At 39.6% G+C, this 23,672-nt stretch overlaps 1 protein-coding gene across 5 annotated transcripts in view; it reads right to left on the bottom strand.

Moving 5' to 3' along the window:
* Positions 1-23,672, bottom strand: part of LOC105299737 (rho GTPase-activating protein 7) — a 41,458-nt gene that overhangs the window by 5,762 nt on the left and 12,024 nt on the right. For 3 of the 5 annotated variants that reach the window (XM_023538216.1, XM_011371628.2, XM_011371636.2), the window contains exons 2-10: positions 21,468-21,539; positions 16,480-16,561; positions 10,784-10,847; positions 7,318-8,741; positions 6,707-6,883; positions 4,000-4,159; positions 3,681-3,879; positions 1,893-2,106; positions 309-423 (exon numbers count right to left, since the gene is read on the bottom strand). In XM_023538216.1, the coding sequence (XP_023393984.1) occupies positions 309-423; positions 1,893-2,106; positions 3,681-3,879; positions 4,000-4,159; positions 6,707-6,883; positions 7,318-8,741; positions 10,784-10,816 (2,322 nt within the window). In that variant the 5' untranslated portion in view covers positions 10,817-10,847; positions 16,480-16,561; positions 21,468-21,539. The remainder of the gene's footprint in view (positions 1-308; positions 424-1,892; positions 2,107-3,680; positions 3,880-3,999; positions 4,160-6,706; positions 6,884-7,317; positions 8,742-10,783; positions 10,848-16,479; positions 16,562-21,467; positions 21,540-23,672) is intronic. The other 2 variants (XM_023538212.1, XM_023538215.1) reach the window with 1 other exon arrangement.

The following is a 23,672-nucleotide window of genomic DNA, read 5'->3' as shown; positions in this document are numbered from 1 at the left end:
AGGTTAAGCGACTAAAACAAGGCTTATGCTGACGAAGGCACGTCTCTCAGACACAGAATTCATTTCAGATCATTTGTTGCCTTTGTTTTGTCAAGTAAAGGTGTGTGGCGGTAGGCAATTTTATTAAACATACTAACTGCAGTGAACTCGTACATTATAATATATATAAATAAGACATTCTTGGGCTATGCATATAATCTCCAGCTGGAGCAGAGATCTTTTGGTAAGATGTGAACAAATACTGCATCTAAGATTTCATCCCTATTCGCATTATCGTTAACAAATAACAAAATGTCCCAACTCCTCACCTGGAAAAGCTTCTTGCACTCCGCAATCATGTGGGCTAGCCCCTGAGTGGCAGCAAGGTTTTCATTCAAATCTCTCTGATCGGGTTTGCCCAAACTTTGTTTCCTTTGCATTACCCTAGGCAGAAGAAATAAGGAGGAGAAAGATTCAAATATTTATATATTTGCAAATCAATGTGTTAGTCGAGGAAACCCACAGGAGAGGAAAAAACCATTTCACGGGAGCCTGTCTGTCATTAAGGGGTTCGAGAGAGCTTTACTTTGGTCACTAGAATTTCTCAGCTTTATCGACAACATACAAAAAAACATGAAAGAGACTGTTTTCGATGAAATCTAGGCTATTTAAAGTCGTCACATTAAATCGGTTCCTATTTAAATAGGGCAGCTTGTAAGGTCTCTGTATGGTGGGGAGGAAGAAAGGCAGAGAAGGGGGAAGAGCCAGGCGTGGGTGGGAGGCATTGGACATTGGGGTAAATAGTGTCCCTATTCTTCCCGGTTTAAACAAACAGGACGCCCTCCCAAAGGTGAGGGGAAATCTATTGTTTCCTAAAGGTTCTGCCTTAATCTTATCTGTTCTCTATCCCGTTAAAGCTGGAATGCCCCATTCAATGGTTAGAACTAGTTAAAAGGATGTTTAAGCTCTGCATGGCTTTCAGAAGCAATGCTTTCTTCAACTAGCACAACTAGGCCTCATGCGTCTAACGAAGAAATATTTGTCAACAGGATTAGCTGGATGTATTTGGCATGTGGGGTGAAGTCCAGTTAGTGACTCCTTTCTCACACACGCCGCTTTACATGAGATAGTCACATAAGTCAGAAGCTCCAACTGGCTCTGCTGTTTCTTCCTGTCAGAGAAGGGCAAGTTCCTTAACTGACCTTTCCTGCAGTCTCATTTCCCTCTTATGTAGAACAGATACTAACAGTATCTTCATCTTCTATGATTGCTATGAGGATTAAGTGAGAATTTAATGAATGTCAAGGGTACAATCCTGTACCTGGGAGAAAATAAATGCTGAACAAATATCGGCCTTTGCTATTTTCTAGATTCTCCGACTTCTTCTACAGCCACTCCCATCCTGTATACATCTAAGGAGAAACTTTATAAACAATTGGCTTAGACCAGGTCCGAACTTGGAGACTCAACTTTATCCTTAGTTCTTCTCGACCAGGCTACTTCCTTTCAACCGCCAGCACAGGCCAGGAGCTCAGCTTTCCTGGCCATGAAGAAGCCAAGGCAGCAGGGCGCCTGTCCCCCTATCCAACTGTTTACGTCGGTAAATCCATGTTCTTTGCTGGCAGAAAGTATCATGACAACGTTACAGAGGGCACTGGTGAGCACTGGAGTAAACACCTCCCATGGCAAAGCCCAAATTCTAATCTCTCTTCCCAAACTTGGTTGTGACTAGACTTTCAGGGCTGAGAAGAAAGGAGAGAGGAGGGCAGGAGAGGTGCGTGAGCTGTGAAGGAAGGAGGTCCAGCTCCCTTTTGCTAGATTCAAGTACGAATCCAACAACCCTAAAAGGAATGGGAGGCGGCCTCAGCCTGAAGAACGGAGCCCTGCACAGGCACGTCTCCTCTAACCGGTACCTTGGGGAAGAATTCTCTCTCTTCAGCGTGTTGAGGTGGAAGAGGGAAGGCGCTAAGCACACGGCCAGGTTGGTTGGAGTCATCTGGTTTTCTTTCACAGCTGCTGTGACATCGCTCAGGAAATAAAGGAGTGTCTGTAAAACCTCCCGGTTCTCATCAGGCAGAAGCATAATGGCGGCCTTGATCGCCTGAAGGCGCTGGTCCTTGGGCACATCTGCACAACACCAGCATTTTCCCCATCAATTCAGTGATTTTCCATGTACATTGCAAGGAAATGTCCCAAAGCAAACACATCAGCATCAAAGACCTCAGCCCAGTACTGAACAAGCACTTGCAGAAAGTGTACTCAGGGTTAATATGGAAGAAATTAGGGCTGCCACCAGCGTCACTGCCCTCAAGTATTTCCTGCCTGTGGAGGAGTTAAAATATTTTAAACACCCACAATGCCAATATACTCCTAAATCCACCTCAGAGTTCAACTCCAGATGAGGCCTGTTCTTTTAGTTTACAGAATACGTTTTTCTTTTCTAAATGCTTCTGAGAAATCCCTAATTTACCATTCTCAATTACTAAAAAACATTATATCCTTATACTTTTGTTCAGTTTCAATGAAAAACCTTATTTAAGATATGTATACGATGATAAGAACTGAGTTTTAGTTTTTACTACAAAATATTCAGTATCGATGGAGACTCTCATAATTTTAAGTGATTTGCTCATTCTCAAAATGGGAAAAGGAAGCTGCTCAAACATGCAGTCAAGTTAAACAGCAGACACATTCAGCTACTAATTTCTTTATGTTTTAGAAAGCCTACTGAGAGGCTATTATAAAAATACATGCTTGAGAACTAGACCCATAAACTAACACATATGTAGAAAATGCTGAACCCACCCTTCAGGTCTCCTTTACCAGGCAAATCTTTCTTTAAAAAAGGCATGTGGTGGAAAAATCAAGTCACTCAAATGCAGCTCCATAGGACAAACTGATTAAACAGCTCCATGGTTACAACACATAACAAATACCTTGGTGGGGAAAATGTGACCTATGTTTTCATAAAATCTGAAAGGATGAAACAAATAATGAAATAATCCAGACCGGCTCCATTTCTCATAAAGTCCAATGCGCCAGCTAAAGACAATTTGAGCACTAAGAGAAGCTGCTTTCAAATTACACTGCTGTAATGCCACAATGAGCCAAGAAAAACACAAGGCTGTAAAAGCTATAATCCTGATCTTGATCATTAATTTAGACAACTGTTTGCTTTAAGCTTTACTTAAAAGTGAGAAGGGCATGGGTATTGTTTTCTCAAGTATTTCTGGCAGAAGCTGAGATGAATAACAGAAAAAGATTATTCATTTTACAGCAAGATAAAACACACAGGCACCTGTGAAATTTTAAACACAACAGGCCCTGCTGCTGAGATGTGAAGCAAATGAAATTTCTATGGAAAAGGCAGAGAGGGAGATCTTGGTACCTGCTCTTTTAAGCTTCTTAGATAACCATGTTCTAGAAACGAATGGAAGAATGAGCTCCGGGATCAGAAGGTAAAAATAGACGATTGCTTCAGTAATTATTAGAGAACGATGATAAGGGAAATTTATTTTTGCTTTATTTCACGGGTATACAGAAACCCGTTCCACAAATAAGGAGGCAAGGAAGAAACTGATGACATATGTTTGCAAGAGGTCATCACATGGGTCCAAAAGAACGGCATCAAAGGAAGCTACAAGTTTCAGCGGTCCCCCTCTTCCCCACCGGCAACAGTGCGAAGATCAAAGAACACTTACACTGGTAGATCTGTAGGAAGGTTTCTGAGAGTTTGTTCGTCATTAGTGGCTCAGGAAGATCTCGAAAATACTGCTTCAACATGTCTGCCACATCATAAGCAGATTGTCCCTCATAGTTGACACAATCCATGGCACTTTCGTTCATCTGGCGCAGAGCCTGAATCCGGGATTTAACACCCGATTTTCTGAAGAGCCCAACCTGTTAGGAGAAAAACTCTAACCGTCAAGACGAAAGCAACGTTTTCACTACAGAAATAGCAAAAGAAGCATGCATCTGAGCTCCCACGATCAAGTGGGACCTGCGGGCGGTGGCTCTCACCTGATCCAGACAATGGTTGCGCAGGTAGCGCATGGCCTGCTGAATGCTCTGGGGCAGGGGCTGCCCCGTGCGCTGAACATTGACCGTCAGAGGGACCCCGAACACATTCCGGTCCTTGTAGTCTGGAACCTTGATCCTTTTCATGAACTTGGGCACAGCCCTGTTTAAAGAAAATAGCGGTTAGGGATTTGCCGGTCTACTTTGGTCCATCTCCGCAGGTAAACCCTGTGGGCTTTAGGTCTGTACTAACAGGGTGGCTATTTAAATTTAAATGAAATAAAATTATAAAATCATTCCCTCAGTTGTATGAGCCTCATTTCAAGCACTCACTAGCCATCTGTGGCCAGTCACTACCATACTGAACTGCAAATTTAGAACATTCCCACCATCCCAGACAGTCCCACTGGACAGTGCTGTTCTAGATCTTCTAAGGGTTGGGGCTGTAAGGTCCAGTCACACTTCCTCAGTTGAGAATTCTCCTTCTGCTCTTAACTCTGAGGATGGGAGATGATGGGCTTCCTTAAAAAATGGTGGCACAGCAAGGAACAGAAGAAGAAAATAACACGTAATTAGGAACTTTGCGACAGAGTTTGAAAAACAAGTTCCTGTTGATCTTGAAATATAGACAAGAATAATTTCTAATCTCTTGATGAGATCCAAAGTATTTAGGGTTAAAAGGATCAGGTAACGCTGGATGAGAAAGTAGCAAATACGTGAAGTCAGTCCAACGTAAGAAAAACCAACTCGACAGCTCAACAGTAGGGGCCAACCTAATGACCCGAAGTCAAATAAATTCTCTAGCTGATGACCCCGGAGAATATAACATCTTTAGGTGTGTAAAGGAAAATGGAAAAGAACAATGAGGGTTCTGTGAGCTTAGCCCAGGCTCCCTTAACCAGGTCCAGCCCCAGCAGTACATGCTAAAGCTGGAAATTAGTGTCATGCATTTAACGCTGTCAAGCAGAATTTTCAGCTCTACAAACGACCACTCTGAATGGGACAAAATAGGGCCAGGCCAGACAGGAAAAAACTTTGCGTAAAATTTCTCCCAACTCCATGGATCGCACAATGCAAGGCTTTTACGTTTGGTTTTGACTCACTGGAAAAACTGACCGGGACTCAAGAAGTATTGTGGACTTCCAGATTCTTGAGGGTTTGGTGGGAAGGGGGTGGGCAACTCAGAAATGAGAATGTAAAATATGCAGTTTTAAATAGCCAGCCGGGAAAGTATGACTCTCCACACGGCAGGAGACAGACCACTTTGACTTCTGAATGCTTACCAATAGCCACGACATGGCACTGTTTATAGCTCTAGGAAAGGTAAAACTAAAACGCAGAGCCAAATTTGTATTTCCATACAGTTAAGTATATGGTATCACGGCTATAAATGTGCATAATACTCGCTTTGTTGGGGGAGAAAAGCCGAGCAGTGGAATGTGCAAGGAACACATTACGATCTCCGCTGAGAATCTGAAGCATGTGGAGATCAACCGGTCCATACTTATTTCTGTCATTCAGAACAAACAACTTCTGTATTTAGCAGGGCTCACATAATAACAGCCTTTGAACAGGAGGTACTTTGATGCTGAAGTTAAACTCACTATGAATCCTGAGGAGAGGGGTAGCCGGAGAGAGAAAAAGCAGTTAGGCTACTTGACTGACTCTCTCAAGTAGCTCTGGTTGTGCAATTGAATAATAAACACTCAGAGTAGTGAAAAGGTTTCAGGATATCCAGCTGACACTGCAAATGCGCTGGGATGTCATTTCTCTGCTTTGCACTGACAGTGAAAAATAAAGGTATGCACATATTAGGTCACATCCATGATCCATCCAGCCCACCAGCTATACAGAGGAAGGGCCATATTTTCTAAAGTAATTACGGGCAGTTCATCCAATACATTTTATCTTCATCTATATTTTAGTCTCTAACATCTTAGAGAATTCCTTAAATTTATTAATCACTGTTTAAGAGTCTTTGTTGGAAAAACACATAACCTAAAATCTTCAGTACAGGTAGATTTTTGAGTGATGCTATAGTCACATCAAAAATGATTTCTAAAAACTGTACATCAAGCATTTCAAAGTTGGCCTCGTTACATTGTATGACCTAAACCAGTGATCTCCAACCTTTTTGGCACCAGGGACGGTGCTCCTACGAGAATCTAATGCCTGATGATCTGAGGTGGAGCTGAGGTGGTGATGCTAGCGCTGGGGAGCGGCTGCAAATACAGATGAAGCTTGGCTCACTTGTCTGCCACTCACTTCCTGCTGTGTGGCTGGGTTCCTAACAGGCCATAGACTGGTTGGGGACCCCTGATCAGAACAACATTTTTCCTCCCTTCCTTCCAAAATATGATCTGATACTCTACATATATTTACCTATGGTAGGCTGTTCCTACCACTGGGAAGGGAGCACCTGTACAACTCTATGGAAGAGTAATGCATTCTCACCCCATAAACTGGCGATTTGTCACTCAGAGAGCTGAAAACTCAACCAACCAACCCCAAAGGTAGTTCCCTAAAGCTAAACTGACTTAAGCAGTATCAAATGATACTCTGCCTTAAGAAAGCAGAGACTGATTGCATTAAGATGGGAGACTAAAGACAGTAAAAGGATAGAATTGTTATACACTCGGTGTTGGAAGAGCCTCAGGACCGGAACGAAAACATTTTCAATTACAGTTTATGGAGCAGTCTGAACTCTTACCAGCTGAAACCATGCTTATTAGAAGGTGTGTATTTCTCCAACAGGGCAGTTAACTTCAGGAGTGAGTATTTCTGCAGCAGGTTCATCTGGGCCACAGACTGGCAGTTAATCTGCAGTGATACAGAGTTTAAGCTCGGCCGATGAGAGCTCTGGAAACTGTGCCATCTCAGCCTGTGCCTGCGAGAGAAGAGCGAGGGCAAGTCAGTGAGTTAAGGCTTTCTCATAGGTAGACACAGAAACAGCAGTGGGCTGCTCTCTGGCATCCTATCTCAGGGACCGAGAGGACTCGACTTCCCACCCCCCCAGTAAAACAAAGATAACATAAAATTTACCATCTTAACCATTTTTAAGCATATAGTTCAGGGGCGCTAAGTACCTTCACACTGTTGTACAATCATTAGCATCATCCATCCACAGAACTTATTTCATATTCTGCAACTGAAAATCTGTACCCATTAAACAATATCCACTCTTTCTGGATGTTAGGATTTCCTTGCCTGCCTCTTTCTTAGGTACTGACATGGCTACAGATGCCAGACTTAATGCCATTTCCCTTATGCAGCAAGCAGAAGCAGTCCCTCCCCAGTCTGAAGAGAGAACAAAGCTCTTACCTATTGGACCGGGTCAGGGAGGCCCCCACCCCAGAATCTCTTCTCTCTGGGATGTCCGAGGGCTCTTCAGGCTCATTCAGCGAGTTGCCTGTGCTGTCCAGGTCACTGAGTGTGGCTCGGTCATTGTCCACATCCAGGTGTATCTGTTTGGGGGAGGACGGACATGGAGAGACCGAGTCCAGGGCTGAGTCAGAGTCTCCCTCATCTGAAAACTTCTCTGACCACTGGTTGACTATCCTCTGCATCCCATTCACGTGGTAGAGGATGTCATCTAGCTCGGGGAAGATGTCCTCGTTCTCCAGGTCAGCTAGGTCACCTGAGCTGGAATAGAGGATGGAGCCCGGCACGTTGTCATAGATACTCAGGCGGCTGCTCATGGAGCTGGAGGAATTGCGTCTCTTAAGTTCCTTGGGGCTGTCACTGCTGTTTTCCCTCCTCAGGCTGATGTGGCCGGGGCCGTGGAAGCTTCCAGTCCTCCAGTTCACAGAGCTGTTACTCCCTGAGGGAGAGAAACTGCCATTGGAGAGGGCCTTGGGGAAAGTGCCAGGCTTGTGATCTTCTGGGATGTAGAACACTGTGTCCTCTGGGTAGCTCTCATGGTTTCGGAAGTTCTGCTCCACAATGTTGTTGAATGTCGACTGATTGAAGGGATCAAAGCCCTCTAAGTACATGCCCACCCGCTTGTTGCAGGCGCTGAGGCTCCGGGTCCTGGTGACAGGACTGGGCGTGCTGACGGCGCTGCTGGTCTCAGACTGGCTGCTGCTGCTACTGGTCTGCGTGGAGTTGGAAACGCTCCTCTTTCGTACCATGGGGACGTTAATGTGGTTGCCATTGAGAGCAGAGATCTCCACGCAGTTCAGCTGCTTTAACTTCTCCTCGTCCACCCCCTCCTGCAGAATGGGCCCACTGATGATCAGCCCCAGCTTGGAAGGCGCCTTGTGCTTACTGTGGTGGGAGCTCTTGAGCTTTAAGCTCTCCATGCGCTTCAGCAGGCTGCGCGTCTTGGACTTGTTTTTCTCGTGGCCTTTCATGCTAAAGCTGAAGCTGGACAGTTCCTTGGGAGAAGGCAGGCTGCAGAAAGAGTCATCGTTGCTCACAAAGTTGCCGGAGGAGGAGCAGACGCTAATGACCGAGTTAGTCCGCGGTGTCGCAGCATCCCCACTGTGGGGCACATGGGCGGGGAGGCTGCTGGTGCTGCTGAGGCTTCGGACAGAAGCTACCTCTTGGTGCTCGCTGAGGTCTGTCAGCATGCTTTCATGGCTTGGGACGCTCTTCAGGTGGGGATCCTCTGGGGACCCAGGGACTGGGTCCTGCTTTGGAGAAAAGACATCAAACTCTTCAAGCCGGGACCACCTCTTGCTGTCCCTCTGGAAAGTCCATTTGCCACTTATTGCGCAGGGCTCATCCTCGTCTGAATCTTCACTCTGCAGAGACAGAATAAAGCTATGCGACCTGGGGACTGGCAAACAGCAGGAAGCAGGACATGCACCGAGGTCCCGGGGGCCAGGAGCATGCTAGTTATTCACCATCGGGGTTAATTCCCCTGTATATTTTATTTATTTTTTTATTAAAAAGAAATAACGATGTATGTAAAAGAATGTAACAGGAGAAAGCCTGACCAAGTGTTTCAAGCTAAATAAGAGTTATTTTATGTAAACCCTGGGACCTATAGGCTGTTCTTTAACTGCCCACAGAGAAAACCTCTGCGATCTGTGAAAATTCCAGGCATGCAAAATATTTTGAACTGGAATCGGCAATAGGTAGAACTCCCTCTGCTCTGCTTCCAACTTTGCTGTCTCTTGACAGTGTGTGTTTACATTCTCTTTTGCAATTAAAAAGGTAGCTTTCAAACACGAAGAAGAGCGGTAACTGAAGTCTCTTGCTACCCTAAAAGTTCACAAGATCTCCCAACAGACTAACAGAGACACTAAGCAAGGTAAGCCATCACATCTCTTTAGTTCAATACTATTCATCCTCTAACCTGTTCTTTGTCATTCCTTCCCCCACCAGACACGGGATCTAGAACTAATGCCACAAGTGTCCTGTGAAGTTTCAACCTCAGACATGCTCCAGGCAACTTAAAGAGGCTTCACAAATACCCAGTCCTGACAGCTTGTGACATTGACAAACACTAAGTAACATCTTTGCTGATTATGCCTGACGAATGGGCAGGACTCGGGGTTATGCTATAACACAGGCTATTGCATCTGAGGCTTTCAGGTGAACTATCAAAAGGCAAGATTCCGTATGACGCATATCTTTCCCACTGGTGTGGAAAATATCATATGGCCCAAGTTTCACAGGACAAGTTGAGAGCATTAAACGCTGACCTGTAGCCTCCTCTCCACAGCTCAGTGGGTGTTGAGGTTCCAGTTCATTTGTTTAAAAGGTTTAACTCCCCCAAGAAAGCAACTTGTTGCAGGTCAGGGACTCCAGGATAATTAAAATTTGTGCTCTCAACAGTTAGAAGTATGTTCTTGAACCAAACTTATTTCTGTTTACTCTAATTTGTGTCACTCACTCCTAGTACTACACCCACCTCTTCTCTTAAGATCTCATAAAAGGTCCTCACATTTCATACATAGATGAAAATACCAACCGATTCAGTTATGTGTCACCATTTGACTAGAATGTGTGGGATTTCCTGCTCTCCCTTCTCTCCCAATTCCTTTCATCCCTTCAAAACTCTTATTATTCGTTCACTATCCTACAAAGCCAGCCTTCAGTTGAACCTCTGCAGCTTTGAAACATACTTACTATGGGAACTTTAATTATAATTTCTGTAGGGGGCGATGGAAAATCCAGTGGGATGCCTTAAGCCCCACCCCTTTAATATGGAGTAGGCACTGAGTTAACAAGGCAAAATATATGATTTGTTCAGATCAAAAACAATAGGAAAACTCAGAGATGACAAAGACACTGGTGGTTGCTAGAGGTGGGAGGTGTGGGGTGGGCGAAATGAAAGAAGGGGCTCGAAAGGTACAGACTTCCAGTTATAAAACAAGTAAGTCCCGAGGCTGTGATGTATGGCATGGAACCATAGTTAGTAACACTGTATTGGCATATCTGAAAGTTGCTAAGAGAGGAGATCTTAAGTTCTCACCATAAGAAAAAACAATTTGCAACTGTTTGGTGATGGATGTTAACTAGACTTATTGTGGTGATCATTTCACAATGTATAAAATATTGAATCATTATGCTGTACACATGAAACTAATATAATATGTCAATTATATCTCAATTAAAAAAAAGTAAGAAAAACACCATTTATTTGTTGGCTGCAGCTACTGGTTACACAAGGCTACACAGTCTTTGGTAAACTTGACTGATTTATAACATTAAACATGTAGATGTTTGGGGAACGAGGAGGTAAGAGTTTGAAAACCAAAACCTATTATAAAATACATAATCCAGTTTCTGGTCTACACTTTTTCCTCCCATGCTATTATACATTTTATATACTCACTTTCTTCCGATGAGGACTAATTTCCAGTTTCATCACCGCACATTTGTTTAAAGTATTTAGACGCCTACAGAGCAAAGAAATAACATTAACAAAGATAGGACATCACTGATGGGTGGATAAATACTTTTTCCCAAACAGCTGACATGTTTAATAATTTTTTTGAATCCATTAATATCTATAATAGAAGAATATTAGAAACGTCTTTAAAAAGTGAGTTTAAAAATACCTTTATATTTCTTAGTTTCTTTCATTTAAATTTAATGTTACTATTATATAATAAAATGGCACACTGCTATGTATAGAACTGCCAGGTGCCTCTTATTTTTCACGGAGCAAACAACTCTCAATGACTCCTAGTTTGAGCCATTCGGTAGCTCCATACATGCCAAGAAATAAAAGCCAGTGATGTCTCCTTTTCATAGAAACAGTAACAGCACCAAGGAACCCAGCAGAGCTGTTGGTAAAATAAACACTGTGTTTTATCTCATTAAAATTCATATTTAAAAATCATACATTTTTTAGTTATCTCCAACAAGTAATAATCTTAGATGCCTATTTAAAAATTGAGTTCTTATACATAAAGGAAACTTAAGCCCTCTTTAATATCCTATTATTTTTATAACTTTCTGCATAGTACAGAATAATATTTGGTATAGTCACAGAAATAGTGCAAATGATTACTAAAAAACTTGTATATTGAAGCTTCAAGGATCAAAATCTTCTAGAGTTCAAAAATAAGCGCTTGAATCAGATTCTTCTTTGGAACAGGAGCCATATTGTAACTTTCAATACTTTTCCCCCTCTTTGCCAAACAGTTAATTTAGTATTAGGGAAATAACTTAGTTTCATTGAAAATAAAATTCTTAAAAAAAAAAAAAAAAAACAACCCTCACTGGGAAATAGTGAAATAGCTGAAGAAAGAAACCCTTTACATATGCAGGAATAAATGATATGTAAAAGTGTGAATGACAGCCCGTCTTTCACCAGAAGATCATTACTTAGTCTTCCTCAAATGAACCTTTAAGGTATCTGTAGTCTTGTGTCATCAATCTTCCAATTTTTCCTATAATTGCAATTCTTCCGTTTCATAGGATAAGAGCATTTAATGTACACAAATTCAAACTGACCATGTGACCTCTTCAAGGCTTTACGTTTCTAATCCTGTTCTTGCAACTTGTCTAACAATTTTGACATGCAGGAGGATAGAAAGTATTTTTGCCTGCTGATAAGACTGCCTTTGATTTCATAGATTACATGGTAGCCTGTTTATAGAATAAACAAAGATAACCCGGAGCACCTATGTTCAGGAAAATTCTGTTGATGAGGAGGGAAAGAAAACAAATAACTAAGAAAAAGTGAGTGGATATAAGGTCCCTGGGGCATCAATTACTTAAATGACTTATACTCATAGTGTTTTAGTTCTCAAATGTTTTCAAGATTTGAAGAATCCGGAATGGTTACAGTTAGTCTTATGTCTGGGTTTCATTAATCAAACCTGTAACCAAATACCCATTTGACTTCATTTGGGCTTTAACGGTTGAGTGGTGTTTATAACCAAGTTTACTAGGCATGGAGGCCTATGGGGATGTGGGACGGGGCTTACTTCACAAACTCTGGATTAGAGTCTAACAAAAAAGACCCAGGAGGCCAGTTTTATAAAAGTCAACATTATCTTTTTCTGTTGGTAGTACCGAGCTAATGGCTTTTCAAATTTGAAGCCCAGGAGTTACTCCCTGGAGTTTCTGTGAGAATCATTTGTCCCTTAGGTACTCCAAAAAATGCCCACTGGTGGGACATTACGTACTTAGAGACAGACAACATCGATGTGAAATGTTTCCAGCTAGATGAGTCGGGGGCTTGCTCCGGGTCAGGTGCCGTGCCCGTGCCTCCTGTGTTATTATTTCATTCGAGTTCTAACAACAACCCTACGGTGTAGGTATTACTATTGAGCTTCATTTTATAGATGAGGAAATGGAGCCTGAGAAAGGTCACAGATCTTGTCCGAGGCCACAAGACTAAAATATGGTGGTTCTGGCACTCAAAAAATACTATCTTCTTCATTCCTTCCTCATATAGAAGTTAAAAAAGATAATATATGTGAGCAGCTAATATCCTAAGTATGATTCCTCAAATGAGTGGTGTCATACACACCATCTGTCTAGAAGCTGAGGTTGTTCCTACCCCCCAGGGTCCTCACAGGGCTCTCAGCTCCATAGGAATGTGTCAGTCTTATCTGCTGGTAACTTGTACCCTGCTCTGAAGGGGGAGGAAGCTCAAGGGTGGGTCAGCAAAGGTTCAAGAGGTTTGCTGCAGGGAGCTGCAAGCACCCTGATAAAAACACTGCAGGCAGGCATCTGGGCTTCCATATTCAAAATGAAAACAGGGAGAAGTACAAAAGAAGCGTGAGAAAAGAAAAAAATAATTTTCCAAGACCTGACGAAGAAAAACTTGTTCCAATTCTTTAAGATGTTTTCTTGGAATTAGTACAATTGCTTTAAAAAACTACTTGTTTCCCTTTTAATAGAACAGAAATAGTAACAAAGTTAAAACCTACTATATGGCAGGCTGCTTTACATAGCTTAGGCAGACCAAAGACGATAGTGCGGATATCTATTTATCATTATACGATTATCACCTTATTTACGCAATTCTTGGGTGTGTTTACAGGAGTCAGAGGTAACTCCAAAGGAAAACAGCAATATGGAATATTTTTCAGAAGCTACAGAGAGACAAAGAACATTTCACAAGAGGTATTCTAACAGTAGGTCACAGGTTGTATTATTGTCTGCACATGCTTCAAGACAAGCAAGTCACTCTTCTGGTATTAATACTGAATGTGACTTGGCTTTATCTTCAGGGTTGGATTATACAGCAAATTTAGCAAGACTGGGACAAAAGCCAATCTCTCCAAGGAAACGAATAAATAAACCCCTTACCAGTGTGCGTATAAGAATGCCGGTTAGCAAATAAAATGAAAAAAAAAAAAAAAAACCCAAAAAACAAGTAGTTCATTAATTACAACCTTTAGTCATTACCATACTTCATATTTAAGAGAGTATCATCATTCCCAAGAAAGTAGGAAATCTACAAGTCTTCTGCCCGAAGTAGACTATATTAACAGATCAGCTCCTACCAGATTTTTGACCAAAGGAGCTGTAAGATCTGCAAATGCTGTAAGTATAAAAATGTTTATAATAAATCTTTACGTAGAACACTAGCATGCACACAGGAGCACCTGTAACATCTGTTGTGTCTGTGTGTTGGGGGTAGAGGTGGTGGCAGGAAGGGAAAACCATGTAGGAATTACTTTATTTAAAGTAAATTGAAAGAAAAGTTTTATTTAAAGCAAAATATATTAACTTAAATATTTAACATTTTATTAAAGCAAAAGTTCAACTGAGTTTCCGTAATGATATTACCTCTATATTTAAAACCAAGTGCTCAAAATATTTCAACAAGGCAGAATGTCAAAACCATATTATAGCTTCATGGTTTGCTGGTCCCTGAATTCCATGGGCTGAGAAAGTACGTGGATGGGGCTAGCAGCAAATGAGATGAATATCACATAATCAGTAAGACAAGTATCTCCGACTATTCTGCTGACAGCTCAGAACTTGCAGTGCATTTCAAAGGAAGATGCACTACATTGTAGATGGCTACCACTGTTTCTCAAACATTTGTTTAGGCCTCTCAAAAGGAGAGTCATTTTCCGTGAAAAGTCAATTTATATAAACATATGGACAAGAGCCCCTGGGTTTACCATTACAAACAAGTCGATGGCTGTTACTGGCACTTTGACATCCATTACCACATTTATTCTCACAGGTAACCTATGACATACTTTTCTATGCAAGAGAAAACTGAAGCCCAGTCAGAACATACTGCAGGGTCCAAACACAGGTCAAGGTCTAGTTGTGTTTAGGCTTTTCACAAAAGATCTAGGAGCACAGATTTTTCCCTTTAAAGGGTGGTAACTCCTCAAATGGTACGTAAAGCCAGTGAAAATCATGAAGTACAGAGGATGCCCTTCTCCTCAGAGCAGGGAAATGAAATTTCAAATTGATATTAAAAATATATATACGTATATACATATTCAAGGATGTAATCATGACCCTTGGGCTGCAATGCTGCAGTGATATTTTTATGACCCAGGAATTCCTAAGCTGTTGCTGCTATTCGGGGGCCCACTCACTAAGTGGCTTATAATGTATGAAATGGATGACGCGATGCAATGCGTTAATATTTCCTAGGATACACTGTATGAGCAGCCTCATTTCTGTGCATTATCACCTATGATGAACTGAAAAGAAATTAGTTCTGCTGCACAGCTAAGCATTAAAACATTTAAAAAATGTCTGCAGTAGTTTATATTCCAGACGCTGACTTCTTCCCTCCTAGATTGCACTAGTTTTTCATTTTTTCATTCCAGAAGATATTTTTTTTTTTCATTCCAGACGACATAGCTATGATATTACATACTAGGGGGAATTGGAATTAAGTTTCTTTCAGAAAATGTGCACAAACCCTGGACATTTTAAAGCAGTCATTTATAATTGGAATTGAAAAGTGACAGTGCTTCTGGGGTTGATAGGGCATTTTTTTCTTTCTTAAATTACAAGAACTAGTCCATTCCATACACCATTCTAAACATTCCACCTATCTTTCCTTAAAACCACTGCTTAAGTTGTGCTTCAAAAAACCATTGTATTACATAAGAAAGGCAAAAAATAGTACTTTCACAGAACTGCCACTGTTTTCTTTGCCTACAAAGGGGAAATGCATACTGAAAGTTATGATGTTTTTCCAAGTTAAAATAAATACTGAAGTTAAAAGAAAATTAATTTTAATTTTATAATCAAATCAGCATGTAAATTTTGTCTGGGTATGATTTTTCCTCCAGAATTCAACATTTATGCTATTAAGTTTTGAGAAAAATTACAAAGGATGAAAAACTTAAAATGAATAAAATGTCATGAAGAGTTTGAGAGGATATATCGGTGTCTCATTCTTGTCTGCTACGTGTTTTATAACTTCCACTTCACTAAAACCTAGCCTGAAGATCCACCAGCACAAGGAACAAGGATGTCTGACAGTTTTATTCACATTTCATATCCATGCTCATTTACTGTCCGTCCACTGTATGTTAAAGGCTGTGTTGAGTTATTTTACAGCCTTATTTAATCTTACTGTTACTATGTTGTACCTGGAAAAGCTAAACAGGTTCAGAGAAGCTTTCCTGAAATTCAAGCAATGGTCTTCCTGACTCTAATATGCCATAATCCTCCCACCCTTATTTATTTGTCTGAATGTGTTATTTTCATTAAAGGTAACAGCAGCTTCCATTCTGTTAGCCCCTGGTTGGGGATGTGCAGTCAATTACATTGCCTTTTTAAAAACCTGTTCCAAGTTTCAGAACCCTCTGAAGTTAGGTGTTTCAGCAATCATATGGTATCGAATGTAGTGGTATTATTTGAGTATTTCCTAGGGCAGTGCTATTTTCAAGGTAATACTAAATAACAGGATTTTACTTATTTTAATTAAAAGACCTATGATTTATAATGAAGTAAATCATTATACCCTAATCAAAGAACTGGCATAATTAGTTAGAACAAGAGCAAAAACCATCTCAATAATAAGCACTCTGTTTTTTTAAAAAAAAAAGGTAAGAAAAAAATGCTGAAAACATTTCCGTTTACCTGCATAATGCCTCAATGGCATCTCTGTCCAAAAAATCATGCTCCCTCTTGACCAAGGAAATATCAATGGGGAACAGGAGATCTGAAAAGACAAATACATAGAGAAACACAAATACATTTATTGTGCACTCTAGGTTCTTGCCAAATTAGCCTAGTTTAGCAAAGGGGGTAAAATACTCCAAAATAATTTTGCATACCTACTGTATGCAGGACACCTCATTGCCTACCCAGTGCTATGGGAAAATAAAGCAGCTTAAGAGAACTCTGTATGTGTCCTAAAGGAGCTTAGGATCTAAAGTGGTCTGGAGACTAAGGTATCTCTTCATGTCAAAGATAAGTAGTTCAAAACACTCTTCCAACTTTAAACAAATCAGCAGGCAATAGACCCCTGCTATAAATTATAATTTAAGCCAAAAGGAATACCAGAAGGATGCTCCCTTTTAACGTGGCTTTTCCCCCCACCCTTTTCTCATATGTGTCTTCACTCACATTTGATCAGGGAAGAGGTCCAGGAAAACTGGGCCAAGGAATAGAGAACAATGACAACTGGTGGTAAAAGGAATCTAACCATTTGTAGGACATCAAAAGCTAAAGAGAATTCAGGATATGCTCTTTTTTATACAAATATTAGCACTTCCATATGGCTTTTCAGGAGTTTATATAACTCTCCCTAAAACAAAAGGCCATCTATAAAACAGATTGTTATAAAGAGTTTCAAATCCCTTAATCTGTATTGTTCAATACTCTTCGGATACTGAAGAGTTCTATCAGAACTGAATAGCAAAAAGAGGAAAAGAGTCAACTCAAAGTAAGAATTCCCTTCACTATCCTTTGTTGATAAGTATATTGAAGAAGTTAGGGAGGAGAAGACCAGCAGAACCACTAGAAATTTACAACAGCTCTGGAATTACCAAGAGATAAAAAGCACGTCATCCCTCTTTAGCGGTCCAGCTATTAGGGTAAATGGGCCTTCCTATATATTACTGAATGCTTCTATAATATCACGCGTAAGAGTCTTGTGCAACTCCGTGGGTCAGGAATGGACAGGATAAGTCAGTAGAGCAGAAAATCAAGATTACTTATAACCTAAAAAAAAAAGAAAAAAATCCTTTTGGCCTCCAAAATGGCTAATGCTGCATACTGGACTGGACTCGGCTGTTAGTAGATGTGAGTAATTAATAATGTTCTAGTTTTTGGGTTGCATAGGGAATACATGATTGCTACTGAATTTTTTATGGTTTCTAACTTATCATACTGTTTTTACAGGATGGTATGGAGCCCTTTATTCTTAGTAATTTATTTTCTAGGGATAACGCTTAAGAACACCTTTTTTCTTTTTTTTCTGTTTTTACAATATTGAAAACTAACATGAGTGTTATAGTCAAATCTTTTTTCTGAAGTCTGGAGTTTTAGATTACTGACACTGTTTCCTGAATGATAGCACAGGCAGACCAATGGAGTAGCTATAGCCCAGAAATTTATGAAGAAATATATGAAATTTGGTATTGCGGGATTATATCTCTTCATTAAATTATATGCAAAGTCTCTTAGGAAAATGCTTAGTGGAAATAATGGAAATAAAAGAAGGGGCTATTAGTAAATGTAAACTCTTAGTAAATAGAATCAAGACTGACTATAAAGCTGTACAAAGGTTGTTGCATTATATTTCATTTTAAACAGACACCAAAAACTCTTAAGTATTAAATAATAGAGGGAGATACTAAAGAATGTATTTGTAATGCTTCCAGAGTATAACATTAGATCTATAAATGTAAACTACAAAGCTCATAAGCCTGTTGAGTGTATATGAGACAGCAACTATGTTATTTTAGCAATTCCTAACTTAATGTACCCAAGGCTGTATATTAGATTACTTTCCTGATTCAAATTAACTTTAAAATTCTTTTTTTAAATTCTAGGGTAGATAAGGACTAAATGCAAGAGAAGAATGAAGTAATTAAATCGATAATTTTTCTCTTATTTGCCTAGACTCTTTTTTGCAAGGACTGGCTTTTAAAAGATGATGGGTTATTGACATACAGAAGAAGATCTCAGAATGCTTCAGGTTAGGATTTAAATTTCCAGTTTGAGTTTAAAGGCAGGAAGTAAAAATTGCGAGGGACCAAAATAAAGCTAAACCAGAAGAAAAGGAGTATGTGGGTTGGTGTGTAGAGTGTGTGTTCTATGCACCCTGCACATAGTGGCAGGATTAAAGGGAGAAATTATAGCCCAGAACAATATACCTCGAAAGCAGGCTCATGCTTCAAAAGACTTGCACATGTGAAGGGACCTTGAAATGTAACGTGTGAACATGCAGTCTGCATTTCAGGATTTGGGAAGACGTAAGACAGAGACTGGAATTGGGTCTTAGCAAACATACACATCACAAGAAAGTGCCGCTTGGCAGCAAATCAACATCAAAAATGGACATAATTGAAGGAAATTTAGTTTCTAAACAGGAGAACAAAAGGAACAAAAAGACAGCCATGTTACTGCCACTGCTAATGCAATTATCTTTCCTAATCTCCAGTAGAGCTGTGAATTGAAAATCTAATAGAATGTTGGTTTCCCTCCCCACAAAGTCCCACTGAAGGACAGAGATACTCGAAATGTTCACAGGTCAAAAATTCTCTCTAAAGGAAAGATAAGCAACATCATCCATCATAATAAGCATGAGGTTAACCAAATATCTTAAAAAAAAAAAAAAAAGGAACTGGAGATATTCTCTGAAATGACGAACAGTAAAATATTTTACACAGTCTAATAATAAAATAATACTGAATCCATCTTCATGGGAAAATCATATATTCAATCAGGGCTATGATAAGAAAGACCAGACATTGTAAATGAGGTAGTGAATTAATTTAGCTGAGTGAGCTAGGGAAATAAAAACGACTCCTATGGTCTCTGCTCCATTAGCTTCTAGGGAGTATCCCCCCACCCAACTCCACATCCCTCTTCAAGGCAACCTACTGGTCACGTCTAGCATTTCCACGCACACGCATTATGTCCATTCCTAACGTGGACTCATGGAATTTTTCTCATGTGTTAAAGAAGGTTGGTACTGACCCCTGGCTCCAACTGAGAGCCTACTACCATCGTTACAGGAAGCAGTCCGCTCGTTACTATCCCAGAAGGAGAGAAGAGCTAACGACACATTTGAAAACCGCTAGTTATTGTAAGAAGAGTTGAACATCCGTGCTGCAAAATTTAAGTGACATCATTTCAACTGAATCTTTTAGAGATTTTGTCACATGGTGACTATCTCACAGCATCTTAACTGATGAAAAGATGTATTTTTGAAAAGGGTAAATCAACTGAAATTATGTTTGCTTTTTGAGATTCTGTCAATCCCTTAAAGGTCTTCTTTGAGGTTTGAACTGTTTTGTTTTTATAAAATGTGTAGTAGTATCTACCACTGAACTGGGCATGCTTGTTGGCCTGGAATTAATACTGGCTGGTTGACTAGTTAAATGGATGGATGAATGGATGGATGAGCGAATGAGAGACATCTAGTGTTATCATCTCAGTAGTTAAGGAAACAAAGAATGCTCAAGTTGGAAGAAGCCATGGATATCATTTAATTTACTCTCAATTTAGGAATTGCTTCACTATTTGTCCAACCTTTGCTTGAAAATTACTCATAAAATGGAGTTCGCTAGTTCACAACTGTAATTCTTTTTAAATGATTTCATACAGAGTATGATAACACTCCCATTTAAATGGACAGCCTAGTCTTCTCTCTGTGCAGGGTACATTCTACCAATGCTGGGCTGCCAGGGGCTCAGAGAATGAGGGAGACTGGAAGAGCTGCTCGCCCTCGGCCTCAGCACCTGAGTGATCCTCAGGGCACTGATGAGAAAACGAAGTAGTAAAAATTCTGCCTAGATCTTGATTTTTTAAAAAAAGGTCCATTTTTTCTTAATTAAAAAAACCTGAAAGCCATAGAAGCCCACAGAAGAAATACTTTTCATCAAATGACAATCTAAAGAAAAATGAAAAGCCTAATTACAAACTAGGAAAATATATCTGCAACACATGACCAACAGAAGCTTAGTGTTTAGAATAAAGAGCTCTTACGATTCATTAAGAAGAGCACAGTCGACTCCGGAGAAAAATGGGCAACACATTTTACAGAAGAGAAAACAAATGGCCATATGATATGAAGAAACATGCACTATATTATTAATGATTAGGGAAACAGAAGTCGAACTCTGTAAGATATCATTTTATGGCCATTCGATTGACAAAAATTAAAGTCTGACAATATCAAGTGTTGAGAGCACTGGATGGACAGGATCTTTATATACTACTGGTGGAGCGAAAGTCGGTATAAGCACATTTGAAAAACTTGTGTTATAACATCGAACATACATATTCTTAATATCAGCAATTCTACTCCTAGGTATACATGCATGAGAAGTTATTGCACATGTACCACAAGAATATAAGAATGAACAAGAATGTTCTTAACAGTACAGTTTATAAAAGCAAAACAAACAAAATGCCCACCAGAGTGTATATATGAATAAACTGTGGTAACCACACAATGGAGTATTAGGCAGCAGTCAAAGCAATTGAACTACAAGGGACACAGAGTATGGAAGAATCTTAATAAGTGAAAATATTAAATCCTACAAGATTACATAGAGCACAATACCCTTTTTATAAAGGAAAAACAAGTTTATAAAATATATTTTAGGAAAATGCAATGATAATGATAAAGAGGTTTTAAGATGATGACTTTGGGTAGATAGAGGGGTGACAGAGGGACCGAATGGAAGAGCACGTGGGTATGTTATTATCGAGATCCTAGTTTTAGTTTTTGGTGGTGGTGGTCTTAGGTGCTCGCTACGTTTTCTTTTTTTTTAAATCACTGAAATCGGTAAATAAATAATAAAATACCTGAAAATAAATAATAAATCAATAATAACCATGAACCAAGGATATGATTATGCTAATTAAAAATAAATGGCATTCTGGCTCACCTTCATAAAGCTGTGCGTACTGGGGGAAACCTGTTGCCCGAAGCCAATCACAAGCTTCTTTGGCTTCGATTTCTAGAACAGAACAGAAGAAAGGTAAAAATGTTAGGTCATGTGTACCTCAGCATGCTTCTTCCTTAATAAACTTTGATTTCGTTATACAACTCTGATGTCTGTTGAAAATGAATATGCCAAAAATAATCCATTCAATTCAAATGGTTTAATATTTTGTGCATATTTTTAGACTTTTAAAAATGTATACAATTATCCATCTTTCTTTTAAATAATTTTAAGGCTGGATGACCTAACCTGATTTACTTTTCATAACAAAAGGCCACCAAGTACATCTTGACATCTGGGAAGAGAACTAAGCTGACCAAAAGAAGAGAATTGCTGCCCAGTGGGATGCCCGGAAAGGCCCTGGTCATGTGACCCTGTGCCTCTAGGTACATCCTACATTAGGGAGGCCCAGGCTATCAGGTGACCCAGAGGGCATTAAGTCAATAAATCCCATGATCTTGGCAGGCTGAAATGCCTAATAAAGCTTCTATTTCCCTGTGATTAACATCTTGTAGATAGTATTGATAAACAGAAAGGCCAAGAGCAACTGACACACTATGTTCAAACTCACTCAAGCACATATTTACAATCCTGTTAAAGCTGACTCACAGAGGCCATCTAGGGCACATTCATGAGTCTGTCAGCACAAAGAATATTCTTTCAATTCTTTTTCCCACCTTCCTCAGGCCACGAGAGTACTTAGGTATCTAAGGCTGTTCTTGAGTTTATAAATGTCTCAACATTGCTTAATTTGTTCCAGATTCAAGGCTTCATGGAGCATATCTGAGTCAGATGGGAGGCAGACAGCCCATTTTACAAGAAGTATACATATCTTACTTTTGTCTAGTAACTTTACGGTTTCAAAGTATTTTTTGCCTGTTATTTCACGAGTTCCTTGACCTTTAAAGAAAGGTAATTATGAACACTCACACCCATTAATGCAGGTAGAAATGTCTTTTTTTGAGCAGGCCAAAGAGAAAAATAATCTGCTATGTTCTGATGAGTCAATAACCAAACTAAAAACAATTATGGCAGTAGAGTGGAAAGAAAGACATGGCAAAGTTTACTTCCATGAATCTTTTCAGGGTATAATAAAAGCCACATTATTGAACACCAGATTCAGGACTGAATTGGGGGGTGAAAGATAAAGTGACCTAAATGTGTAAGAACCTCAATGTCTGTATTGAATTAAAAAAAAAAAATATGTAGAATTGTCCAATGTGAATTACCTGCGCTTAAATTTTTTCATGTACTTATATCCATACTTTGTCTCATAAGGAAATTAAGGATGTTTAAATAAAATCAAAGAATAGATATTTTCTAGAAGACTATATTGCTAGAAACATATAAAGCTCAACATTTTGTTTTAAAGAATGAGGAAACTACTTTTTCTCTGTCTCTGTGGCCCCTGTTCATATATATATATGGAAAGGAAAAAAGCTGTTTGTTTTTTAAAAATATTTTAAATAAGTCACTTCTTTTGACTATTTAGTGGTTATTTCTGTTGAACAGATCATCAGACACTTAACAATAGATTGTTAAAAAAGTAAATGTTCCTGTTCTCTTAATGTTTTACTTGACAAATGGTGAATAACAAGAAATTCTCAATGTCTATTCTTCTTTGATTATGTTCAGACATAACACCAGGTCAGCGCGCGCGCGCACACACACACACACACACACACACACACACACACACAAGCCTTAATTAGACACAATTCATCAGCCAATATTGCCACCTATTTGAGCATGTTCTTGATTTTCTTATTAAAATGGCTTTATGCCAAGAGGCACGAAAGATATATAAGGTTATTATTTATTTAAAAAAGCTTGACATTTATTTATGTAGTACTTTACAAATTACAAAGTGTTGTCACATATATTACTCATTTAAGGTCCTGCTGTGATTTCAGGAACTCATAAAAGCCTACTGCTGTCTTGTCACTCTCTTATTCATTTTCCACCACTAAGAAAATGAAATGCCCCCAAAAGACCAAAAATTGATCTAAAAAACTCAATCCTCTTAGGGCCACTTGGATAGAAAAAAATGATGTGAAAAGCTGAAGGTTTGCTTCTCTAGCAGACAATTTAATTGGCTAAAAAGCAGTACCTTCAAGGTACTTTTTTCCTTCCTTTCCTTACACTAAA

The sequence above is a fragment of the Pteropus vampyrus genome, unplaced genomic scaffold (genome assembly GCF_000151845.1).
Source record: "Pteropus vampyrus isolate Shadow unplaced genomic scaffold, Pvam_2.0 Scaffold8, whole genome shotgun sequence".
NCBI lineage: Eukaryota > Metazoa > Chordata > Mammalia > Chiroptera > Pteropodidae > Pteropus > Pteropus vampyrus.
This window is presented reverse-complemented; position numbering and strand designations above follow the sequence as displayed.